Source organism: Onychomys torridus, chromosome 1 (assembly GCF_903995425.1).
Source record: "Onychomys torridus chromosome 1, mOncTor1.1, whole genome shotgun sequence".
Taxonomy (NCBI): Eukaryota; Metazoa; Chordata; class Mammalia; order Rodentia; family Cricetidae; genus Onychomys; species Onychomys torridus.
In genome coordinates, this window is record NC_050443.1 from 124,871,930 (window position 1) to 124,883,562 (window position 11,633).

General features: G+C 53.1%; 2 protein-coding genes and 1 non-coding gene across 8 annotated transcripts; 2 read left to right on the forward strand and 1 right to left on the reverse strand.

The window, feature by feature from the left end:
• Positions 1-482: 482 nt before the first annotated feature.
• Positions 483-564, reverse strand: Trnas-gcu. The gene has a single exon. It is a non-coding gene; the product is annotated as a tRNA-Ser (tRNA).
• Positions 565-1,016: 452 nt separating this feature from the next.
• On the forward strand, positions 1,017-3,289 carry B4gat1 (beta-1,4-glucuronyltransferase 1). The gene is given in 3 exon segments (XM_036201657.1): positions 1,017-1,358; positions 1,360-2,205; positions 2,446-3,289. Coding segments are annotated over 3 exon segments (1,248 nt in total). The 5' UTR covers positions 1,017-1,148; the 3' UTR covers positions 2,638-3,289.
• Positions 3,290-3,365: 76 nt separating this feature from the next.
• Brms1 (BRMS1 transcriptional repressor and anoikis regulator) lies at positions 3,366-11,629 on the forward strand. 6 transcript variants are annotated; one of them, XM_036201688.1, is made up of 11 exons: positions 3,366-3,636; positions 5,011-5,103; positions 7,398-7,543; positions 7,641-7,731; positions 7,879-8,006; positions 8,149-8,228; positions 8,308-8,404; positions 8,963-9,055; positions 10,283-10,347; positions 10,727-10,766; positions 11,203-11,629. In XM_036201688.1, exons 3-11 carry the CDS (start codon positions 7,405-7,407, stop codon positions 11,346-11,348), a joined length of 879 nt encoding a protein of 292 aa, XP_036057581.1. In that variant the 5' UTR covers positions 3,366-3,636; positions 5,011-5,103; positions 7,398-7,404; the 3' UTR covers positions 11,349-11,629. The 6 variants fall into 6 exon arrangements, with proteins under 6 accessions (XP_036057581.1, XP_036057572.1, XP_036057607.1 ...); XM_036201679.1 differs by lacking the exon at positions 5,011-5,103 and adding an exon at positions 5,530-5,556; XM_036201714.1 differs by lacking the exon at positions 5,011-5,103 and having other exon boundaries at positions 11,126-11,629.
• The last annotated feature ends 4 nt before the right edge of the window (positions 11,630-11,633 follow it).

Genomic DNA, 11,633 nt, shown 5'->3' on the forward strand with positions numbered 1-11,633 from the left:
CCACACTTCTGCCAAAGATTTCATGTTCCCTTCATCCACAAACACTAAGTGCCTTCTGTGTACAGTGGATGGTGGTGGATAAGCCTTCTGCTTCGATGTGTGTTTTGGGACAACTGTGTGTAGATAAGATGTTTCCATCCTGGGGTAAGTGAGAGGAAACAGTAGCGGGGGAAAAAGTAGTCATTTAAACAACCAGACACTACATCCCCCGCAGACAACATCAGGCGAGGTACTGCTGGTCAAAATCCGGGTACCAGTCTGGGATGGTAACCACCCCTGCGCTGTCGTCCTTAGGAGAAAGAAAAGGAGGGTCTTGACTAATTAGTTCCATGGCACTTCTGAAAGCTGGAATGCGAATTCACCAGAAACACGGTCGGTGGGCAAATTGGGTGGAGAACACCGAATCGGACCCTAGATTTCTTCACTGTTCAGGACAGGCAGGATGTGGAAAATTAAGAAGCCTTCTCCCTATAAAACAGGACCGACGAGGATGGGATTCGAACCCACGCGTGCAAAGCACAATGGATTAGCAGTCCATCGCCTTAACCACTCGGCCACCTCGTCCCACATGCAACACCCTCTTCCACATTCCCATATCTCTCATCTCATGCGCACCTCAAGCACGCTTCCACCCACGTCCCTGCTACTCACCTGGAAAAGTTCAGAGAAAGAAGAAACGGTGTGACAAAGAGGTTTTTTAAATTTCCTCTGCGAAGGCTTCAGCCGGGAACCGCGCCATCGGTGACTGAGCTGCAGCTGAGCTCTGCACGGGTTCCCCTCCCCGCGGTCCCGCCAGCGCACTGGGGTTTCAGGACGCGCTTGGTCATGGGGTCTGCGTCCTGATCCCAAGGGAGAAGAGCGCGTCCAGGGGTCCGCGCGGCCGCACGACGTGACCGCGGTTAAGTACCGCGTTTGCAAAGCGCGCGCCGAACAGCGCCCGCTGCAGTAGCTCCTCCTCAGGCACAGAGGGCGAGCTGGCACGCTCCAAGATCTCGGCAAGCGGACGGAGGGCGGGGCTGAGCGCGGGGCTCGGCTGGCCTCGGCTGGCCTCGGCTGCGCTCGGCAGGCTGCGGTAAATCTGGGCTTGCGGTGGCTGGCGGAGGCGACGGCCCGGTGGTCCCCGCTTCGCGCCGGGAGCCCCGAGAGCCATGCAAATGTCCTACGCCATCCGATGCGCCTTCTACCAGCTGCTGCTGGCCGCTCTCATGTTGGTGGCAATGCTGCAGCTGCTCTACCTGTCGCTGCTCTCGGGACTGCACGGGCAGGAGGAGCAGGAACAGTATTTCGAGTTCTTCCCGCCGTCCCCGCGATCCGTGGACCAGGTAAAGTCTCAACTCCGCACCGCGCTGGCCTCCGGAAGGCGTTCTGGATGCCAGCGGCGATTATCGCGTCTACAGGGGTCTACTGAAGACCACCATGGACCCCAACGATGTCATCTTAGCCACGCATGCCAGCGTGGACAACCTGCTGCACCTGTCCGGACTTCTGGAGCGCTGGGAGGGCCCACTGTCCGTATCAGTGTTCGCGGCCACCAGAGAGGAGGCGCAGCTGGCCACGGTGCTGGCCTACGCGCTGAGTAGCCACTGCCCTGAGATGCGTGCCAGGGTTGCCATGCACCTCGTGTGCCCCTCGCGTTATGAGGCCGCTGTGCCCGACCCCCGGGAGCCAGGGGAGTTTGCCCTGCTGCGGTCATGCCAGGAGGTCTTTGACAAGCTAGCCAGGGTGGCTCAGCCCGGGATTAATTATGCACTGGGCACCAACATCTCCTACCCCAATAACCTGTTACGGAATCTGGCTCGAGAAGAGGCCAACTATGCCCTGGTGATTGATGTGGACATGGTACCCAGCGAGGGGCTGTGGAGAGGCCTGAGGGAAATGTTGGATCAGAGTAACCACTGGGATGGCATGGCCCTGGTCGTGCCTGCGTTTGAAATCCGCCGAGCACGCCGGATGCCGATGAACAAGAACGAGCTGGTGCAGCTCTATCAGGTGGGCGAAGTCCGGCCCTTTTATTATGGGCTGTGCACGCCTTGCCATGCGCCCACCAACTACTCCCGCTGGATCAACCTTCCAGAAGAAAGCTTGCTGAGACCTGCCTACGTGGTGCCCTGGCGGGACCCCTGGGAACCATTTTATGTGGCCGGGGGAAAGGTGCCCACCTTTGATGAGCGCTTTCGGCAGTACGGCTTCAATCGAATCAGCCAGGTGCCTAAAAGGGAGAGGGCAGGTGGGACTGGGGCTGGGGGTGTGTCAGGGATGGAGTGGCCATTGATAGAAAGGAGGCCATGAAACAAGACGAAAGTGGTTGGATAGTGTAGAATTCCCGAAGGAGGGTGAAGTGAAGCTTTAGAGATTGACTATTTGAGCCCTGGGGATGCCATTAAATTATTGTAATCTCTCTCTCTCTCTCTCTCTCTCTCTCTCTCTCTCTCTCTCTCTCTCCAGGCCTGTGAGCTGCACGTGGCAGGATTTAATTTTGAGGTGCTGAACGAAGGTTTTTTGGTTCATAAGGGCTTCAAAGAAGCATTGAAGTTCCATCCCCAAAAGGAGGCTGAAAACCAGCGCAATAAGATCCTTTACCGCCAGTTCAAACAAGAGTTGAAGGCTAAGTACCCCAACTCTCCGCATCGATGCTGAGTTCTTTCTTCCCCTGGTCTGAGAATTTTTAGCATCTGGCTCCTCAGGCCTGACTGGGGTAAGAAACACCCCTCCACTTTACAGAGGTAGCTGTGGTTTTGGAACACTGGACTTGACTATGGGGTGCTGGGATCAAGTCTTAGCTTTACCACTAACTAGCTGTGTGGCCTTGAACAAATCCTGTTACCTCTCTGAGCCTCCATTACCCTGTCTGTAAAAAGGGAGGTGAAAATACCTACCTCACAGAACTGTTGGCTCAGATGAGAGGCTGTATACGAAAACATCCTGTAAGCTTCGTACAAATGTGAAGTATTATTAATATTATTACAGTGTTACTATTGTTATTATTATATTATTATTAACAATGTTGGGTGGATAGCAAAAAGTACGAATGGAATAAATCTGAGAATTCTGAGTACTTAATAAAAGGAGCCTTTTGGAAAGAAAGATGAGAACATAGAATGTAGTGCTCAGACTGGGTAGAACTTAAGCTTCCTGGTTCTCTCAAGCCTTCGCCCTCCGAGCTCCCTAAAGGAGGGAAGGGTCTGTGGGTCCCGAGGTTTAAAGTCTCAGCTCTGTGCCCTCCAGTAGGTTGGGCTGTGCATTTGCCTTCGTATGACAGTGTGTAAATAAACGAGTGTTCAGACCCACAGGTGGCTCTGTTACTCTCCTAAGTTGAAAGGTTGTGGGCAGGAGCATCGGGTTATCCGCGGTGGACCCAAGGGCACAGACCACAAACGCTAGGACAGGCTGGGGGCGGGGGAGACTGGGGGCCGGTTGCTATGGAGACCCGCCCGCGGTATCCCGGCATGCCTGGACACCAGTGGTTCAAGTGTAAGCTCCGCAACCGGCGCCTCCCGATGACGTACACGGAAGCGTCGGCACCTCCTGGAGAAAGAGGGACCTGCGCAGCTCTTTCCGGGAGGCCAACGTTTACAGCCCGGGTCCGACAGCTCTCGAGGAGTCTCCGACGTGAGGCCGGAGGCCCCAGCCCCTACGGTGCGTATGGTCACGCCTGACGCTGGGTTCTGCTTCCCGGGTCGGAGCCAAAGCAGAGACTTAACCGGTCCGGCTCGCGCGCTGCGCAGTTCCCTGGCCTGGGCCGGTGAATCAGAGGGTGGGTCGCGGCTGAATGCTCCCGGAGCGCCGCAGAGAAACTGAGTTTGTTCTCTGCGTCTGTAGGGAGGGGTCTGCCTTCCTTGGAGGCTTGCTCTGGAGGTGCTTATACGTCTGTAAAGATAAATTGCATGTGCACCGCGCTTTACAGTGTACCTTTTCCACTTCTTAACAACCTTCAGCAGAGGTATATCCCGTTTATACCTGGGCTAAGGAGAGACGGTTGTGACTTCATTTAATGAAGTCAGGATCAGAGTCAGCTGGAGGAAGGAGTGCTTGACGCTGCGTCTTAGAAAGTACATATAGTTAACAGTGAAGAGGAGAGCTGAGGCCCGAGAAGGGGAACAATCAGGCTGTTTGGGAGACCTGGGTTTTCAGAGCAGGAGGAAATACTGCTAAACTCTCCTACAGGTCCATGACTATAATTAGTTGAATGAGTGGCCACCACTGTAAGTAGGGTTACCAAGAAGAGAAGTAGAAGCCAATTCCTACACTGCAAAGGTTCATTTTGTTTAATTTGTGTTTAGAAAAATCAGTCATCAAGTGAGCTGGTATTGCACTGGGTGAATAAGACAGTTGTGCAGCCCCTGCCCTGGTGAGGCTCCCACATTCGCTGGGTGGATAGACATGAAAATGGGAGAATAGGAAATGGAAACCAAGAAAGCGTCCCGGGCAGAGGGGAGTGTGGTCTACCTCACTGGGAAGACTTACAGAGCAGATGTAGGAATAACATCAGCATGAAATAGAAGCCATTTGACAGAGAGAACATCTGCATCCAGGATGGCTTATTTTCTCAGGTGATCTGGCAGCGTCAATCTCTCGTGTCTCCTTCATTCTGAAACTCTCTTCCTCCCTGACATTGAGTTTTTTCACTCTATTTCTATAGAGGTTTCTCCCCTGCCTCTTTTGTTGACCTTGGGAGTTACATCAGACCCCTTCGCATATTTCTGCTTGAATGGTCACCACACAAAGCCTAAACAACTTGTCATATGTAGATAACTGAGTCCCTGAAACCTGGATTTAATGGGAGCTTACATGCCCATATCACTGGTCCCTTTTCTCATTTCTAGGTCTTTATATTTACTCTCCACCCTGCCAGGAATGATCCCTTTCTTGTCTGCCCAGCCCTCACCTAGTCTGTCTTCCCCTGGAAGCTGTCACTGCTCCATATCCGGTCTAGACACCTCTCCTGTAACACCCTAGTTGTCACTCTCTTTGCACCCTTAAAAAGGTCTGTTTCTTTGTCTTCTCTCCCAGGAACTTGTTGTTTCCTTGAGGCCAAAGACTATGTCTGTCACAGCTGCACTCTGGCATCTGCCACAGCGACTGTTGGTACCTGGCATATATTAGGTGCTTAGTAAAGATTAGATAAGTCGGGGAAAGGGGGAAGGCTTAGCAGTGTTTAATGTTTCTGCAAGGTCACCTAAGGCAAGTACCGAAAAATGCTGGCATTTGCTTCAAGGAAGCGTGTCATTCTGCCAGGGTAGTTTCAGTGTGAGTGCTTGATGTCTAAACAGTGAAAGTCAGAAGAGCAAGTGTGCACGAGGCCTGGAGAACTGGACAAGTTAAGTGAACTGGACCAAGTTTCAAGTGCATTCATTCATTTACCAATTTACTTATTTGGGTTTTTGGCATAGCCTCACCAGCTATTGCCAGCCTGAAACTCTGTGTACCAGGCTGAGCTTGAATTTGTAGTAATCTTCCTGACTCTACCTCCTGAGTACCATCACATCTGGCTTTGTTTATTTTTTGTATTTGTATTCGTTTTTTCCACAGGGCAGAGGATCTAATCCAGGTGTCGCTGTAAGCAGCAACTCTATTACTGAACTACACCCCCAGACATACTGCTTCTGTTTGTTTTTATTTTAAGACAGTGTCGCTATCTAACCCAGAATGGCCTAGAACTTGCAGACCTCCTGCACCAGCCTCTGGGGGCTAGGGTTACATGTGTATCATATCAGGCTCTCTCTTTTTTATTTTTTCCTTTCCAGTACTGGGAATTGAGCCTAAACCCTCATGCATGCTAGCAACATGCTCAGACTTCTCTGCTTTTTCGGTTTTTGATTTTCTTTTTTGTTGTTGTTGTTGTTGTTGTTTTGTGGGATTTTGTTTGTTTGTTTTTCCTGGAACGCACTCTATAGACCAGACTGGCCTTGAACTCAGAGATCTGCCTGCCTCTGTCTCCCAAGTGCTGGGATTAAAGGCGTGTGCCACCACCGCCCGGCCGCTTTTTCTTAATGGTAGGAAAAAACCTGAACACATCTAAACTTCCACATAGGAAGGTTCTTTTTGTCCAAGTCCTTACAGAATCCTAGGGGTTGGAATATTGCTCGGTGGTAGAGTTAAGGCTCAGCATTTATGAGAACCCAAGTTCAATCCCCAGTCTTTCACCAAAACAAAATAAAAACCTGAGACTGGGTCATTTATAAATGAGAACAGAGATTTTAACTGAATGTAGTGGTTCAAGCCTGTAATCCTATAATATCAGCCGTTTGGGAAGGTGAGGCTCAAGGAGTTACTGGTTTGAGGCCAGCTTGGGCAATTTAGTGAGACCTATTCTCAAAAAAGGTTGGGGACATAGCTTAGTAGTAAAATGCTGTCTTTCCCAGCATGCTTAAAAATCTGAGTTTAAGGCAGCAGTGGTGGCCCAAATAAGAGTATTGGCTGGTCCTCCAGTGGACCCAGGTTCTATCCCAGCTCCCGTACTGTGCTTAGTTACATGTCTAACTCCAGTTCCAAGGGAACTATACCTCCTTCATAGGCACTGCACACACGTGGCGCAAAGACAGTGCAAAACACTCATACATATAAAATAGCAATTTCTCAGAGTCCTGGGGTCTGGGAGGACCAAGGTTGAGGTGCCCGTGTCTGGAAAGAGCAGTTCATTTCAGAAGGTGGGGAGGAAAGACTCGTATCTTATCAGTACACGGAGGTGGACCCAATCACCTTACAGAGGTCCCACCTTGGGCTCACCAATGGCTCAGCAGGGAAAGCAGCTGCCCCCCGATGTCCAGTGTCGATGGTAGAAGAGAACTGGCTTCTACAAGCTGTCCTCCGACCTCCACACATGCTCTGTGCTGTGCACGCATGCGTGTGTGGGTGCGTGTGTATTAAATGAACAAAAGAAAACCCTGACGGTCTCATCTCTAAACACCGTTACATTGCAGAGTAAGCAATGTAATTTGGGCCAGAATGGAGGAGCTGAAGGTAGGCAGGGAGAAGGAGACGCTGAGGGCTGAAGAAGCAGGTGATAGGATTTGATCTGGAACACAGGAAAGACTAGAGAATTGTGGGACAGAACCGGGAAGAAAGCTGAGGATGTTGTAGGCAGAGCGGGTGCATGGGCAAAGAAATGGGGCAGGAGTGTGAGAACTGGCCGTTCAGTGAGGAGAAGGAGAAGGACTGGGAGTTGGAGTCCAGGCCGTGAAGGGTCTTGTAGGGCCCAGTCCCATCAGCAGTGGGAAACCTTTCCCACTGTGGCTTGTTCCCCTGTACCCCAGGATTCTGTCAGGAGCAAATTCCACCAAGTACACGTTCAGTGACAACAGTCACTTCCCCTTGGCTCACTTGAGGCTTCTGTTTGGTCACCTCCCTGTTGGGATGCTCTGATGTGGACGCGGTGAGTGATGGCCCGTCCCCCCCAGAGCCCAGATGCCCGTCCAGCCTCCAGGCAAAGAAACAGATGAGATGGAGGCGGAAGGCAACTCAGCAGCTGAGGTGAATGGGGAGGCGGATGAGAGTGAGGAGGAGCGGAGCGGCAGCCAGACTGAGTCGGAGGAGGAGAGCTCAGGTGAGCCCCTGCACGTGTGTCACATACATGTGCACGCACGCGCGCGCGCGAAGCTGCCTGCTCCTGTGGAGCCAGCACTCATTGGCCTCTCCCTCAGAGATGGATGACGAGGACTATGAACGGCGTCGCAGTGAGTGTGTCAGTGAGATGCTGGACCTGGAAAAGCAGTTCTCAGAGCTGAAAGAGAAGTGAGCTTGGGAGTCTTGGGGCAGGCCTTTGGGCAACTGGGGTACAGGTGCCCATGGTGATGTACAGCAAGAGGGCTTAAGGGGAGCAGGTATTTGGCAGGCATCACTGGAGAAGCTGGTGGTACGCAGCTGCCTTTGTGCCTTCAGGTTGTTCAGGGAACGGCTGAGCCAGCTGCGCTTACGGCTGGAGGAAGTGGGGGCCGAGAGAGCCCCCGAGTACACAGAGCCTCTTGGAGGGCTGCAGCAGAGCCTAAAGATCCGCATTCAGGTGGCAGGTGGGTAGCTGCCCTGTTCTCCTGGAACCAGCCTTCTGCCCTTTCACTTTTGTCCCTGCCCTGCCTCTCCCTGTTCCTGTGGATCTCCTTTTGGGGGACATTAGGGCCCCCAGCCAAGCAGATCTCTTCTCTTCCTTTGCAGGAATCTACAAGGGCTTCTGTCTGGATGTGATCAGGAATAAGTATGAGTGTGAACTCCAGGGAGCCAAACAGCACCTAGAGGTGAGCCGGCAAGTGGGCCTCTGGGATGGAGACTGAGGCACCGCAGCACCCTGGCTGAGTGCCTGTCCCTTCCTCCCAGAGTGAGAAGCTGCTGCTATATGACACGCTCCTTGGGGAGCTGCAGGAGCGGATCCAGAGGCTAGAGGAGGACCGCCAGAGCCTGGACATCAGCTCTGGTGAGGCCAGGGCCCAATCCTGCAATGCCCCTCTCCCCCATCTAGAGCTCAGCTTCCCAGGCTGCATAAGGGGAGTCAAACAGCCTTCTTCTTGGGGTTCCTGTGAGGACTGAATGAGACTTCAGGAAAGGGTCTAGCTCAGTATTCCACATATAGTGGGGACTCAAGCAGAGTGGGTCCCCTGCCTGCCCCCATTCAGAATGGGGCATATCCAGCTGACACATGGATGCATATAAAGAAAAAAACCATAGTCCTCTCCATGACAGTGACATCTGTGTTCACATGGGGTCCGGGAATCACCTTTAATCCCCCGTCTACTAAGCAAACAGAAAGACCGAGCCTTCACCAAGAAGGGCAGTGTCATCTTCCCAGGCTTGTAGTGTGCAGTCAGAACCTGAGTGATCGATCCCAAGAGGCTGCCAGCCTCAGGCCCAAGGTTGGGGCCACTGCCCTGGTGGTGATGGGGAAGGGAGAGGAGACCAGGCCTGTCCGTGGAGAAGGCACAGGGATGGTGGGAGTTAGCCGTAGCCACTGTCCTGACTCTGGTCTTGGGCACAGAGTGGTGGGATGACAAGCTGCACACCGGAGGCAGCTCAAAGACCTGGGGCTCACTGCCACCCAGCAAGAGGAAGAAGGCGCCCCTCGTCTCTGGTATCCTTCCACTCAAGGTCGCCTGACACTGGGCAGGACGAGCAGGCCCTGGACTCCAGGAAGTTAGAGGGATTGTGTGGGACAGAGTCAGACCAGAATCATTTATGGTCATTTGGTGTCACATGAAATGTCCAGCTGTCAGGATTTTCTTCTGCGTCCCAAGTCCTCCTGAGTTCAGTGGACCCCAAAGAAAGAGAAAACTCAGCTTGCTGACTCCTAGTAGTTTCCTGAGTAAGGATCAGCCTTTGAAGCCTTTTCCCTTTCCCTCAATCTCCTGGTGGAGGCCGCATGCTGTCCCAGGCCTTGCTCAACCCTCCTGGAGCTATTGCAGGTCTTCGAGGTGGTGTCATCTCAGATGCCGTCTCCTGTGAAGTCTCTCCTGATCTGCTCTGTGTGTCCCCCACCCCCATGCATGTGTTCTCTTCTGAATTGGGCATCCCAGGGGACGGTCTTTGACCCTCCTGTGCTGCAGAACAACACTGAGCTGAGGTCTTTTACATCCATGGTGTCAGTCCTGGGACCACCTCGGGGTGGAGGTGGGATGGAGACTTTATTGAACCACTGTGGGTAAAGGTAGATTTCAGGGGGCTGGAGAGATGGCTCAGAGGTTAAGAGCACCGAATGTCCTTCCAGAGGTCCTGAGTTCAATTCCCAGTAACCACATGGTGGCTCACAACCATCTGTAATGAAATCTGGCGCCCTCTTCTGGATACATAATAAATAAATCTTTAAATAACAAAAAAAAAAAAGGTAGATTTCAGATACAGAGCACAGTGCTATCAGCAGGGAAGAGGCCAGGACCCACCTTTAGGTGAGGAGGGGTCCAGTGAGCCAGTTCCTGACAGAGCCAGACAAAACAGGAGGAACAGGACCCCTCAGGATGGGCCTTGGCCAGCGGACCTGGAAAAAGGGTGAGAGTGAGGGAGATGGGTAAGGTCGTGTCCAACATAGCCCCCACACTCACCAGGAACTGGGGTTCTTAAGGCAGGAAGTGGATCACACCCAAGGTCTTGATGAGTTTAGTGGTGCACACTTGTAATCCCAGCACTCAGGAGGCAGAGGCAGGTGGGTCTCTTGAGTTCCAAGCAGCCAGGGCTACATAGAGAGACCATGTCTCCACACTGTCCGTGTGCCACCTTTCTTATGCAGTGGGTGGGTGGCAGTGCCTCCCGTGGCCCCTCGTTGGGTGTCTCCTGTTGTTGTCCTGCTTCCTTGACCCCTGCGCAGGCCCGTACATTGTCTACATGCTGCAGGAGATCGACATCCTGGAAGACTGGACGGCTATCAAAAAGGTAGGTCCAGTGCTGCCCATTTCCCATCCCGCTGACACACACACACACACACACACACCCGTGCCAGCTCTGGTATCTGAGGCAACCAGGCAGTTTTCTGCTTGCCCGTGAGCAACATCTGCCTTAGCCCTGGTACCCCGACTTTGTGTCAGCTTGTAGTCCTCCTGCCTAAAGACTGACTGCTGTCTTCTCCTTAGCCCTTGCTCCAGGCAGGTTTGAGGGAAGGAGAGGGAAGGCTGCTTGACTGGTCCCTGAGAAGAGATACTTGGAGCTTCATGCGACTTGACTCAGCAGCTTTACCCAGGGCTGGGGGGGGGGGGGTGGGCAATGTCAGCAAGTTAGAGCCGACTCTAAAGGTCCCTTTCTTCTCTCCACCCAGGCCAGGGCAGCAGTGTCCCCTCAGAAGAGAAAAGCAGATGGTAAGACCCAGAGAGGCGGCCCCTCACAATCTGTAGTTTGATCTCACTTGGAGGGTTTTGTGGGAGTTTGGGGGATAGGAACCAGGTTGGGGAGGCTCTTAGCTGATGGAGCAAGGGCGTGTCAAGGTGGAATGGAGGGCCGGTGGTAGTGTGCTTGTCTAGCATGGGCAAGACCCTGGTCCCAAGCTCACCACCACAAAAGATAAAGAAGAACTGGAGCCCTCCCACAGCAAGGTGGGTCAGAGAGGGCAGGAAGAAGCTGCCCTGTGGTGAGGGAGGACTGCACTCCCTCGGTGCTTTCAGGAAGTGGTTATCCTCTTGATCAACTTCCTTTCAGTGACTTTCCCATGTGCCCCTAGGACCCTGACCCTGTGTTCACACTCAGAGGGTCCTTGGAGCAGCTGGAATCACACACGGGACTAATGTTTTTCTGCAGAGGCAGGGGGTTGCCCAGTAGCTCTCCAGTGTTACCGCTGTCCCCTGAGCCTCTGCCAACACTGGCCTGGACTCTTCTGCTGTCCTTGGGATCGGCATAGCTGTGGCCCTGAAGCTGATCTGGCCAAGCAAGACTGTTATCTCTAATCCCTGACAAGCCCTCCCCCTCCCCCTCCCCAGTGTCCCCCAGCAAAGAAGATGGGCTTCATCCAAAGCAGCGGCCCTCCTGACTTTGAACCCTACCCCCAGCCACCAAGCCAGGAGCCGGGCCCCACTGCAGGAGGAACTCCTAAAAAACAAATTCTGTCGGAGTCTTGCCCATCCTAGCTGCCGCTGGAGATGCAGCCTCCCTGTCTTTCTCAGGGCCATTCATGGTGTCTGCCTCCAAGATTCCAAAGACTGGAATAAAACTCATCCTGATACCTTGACATG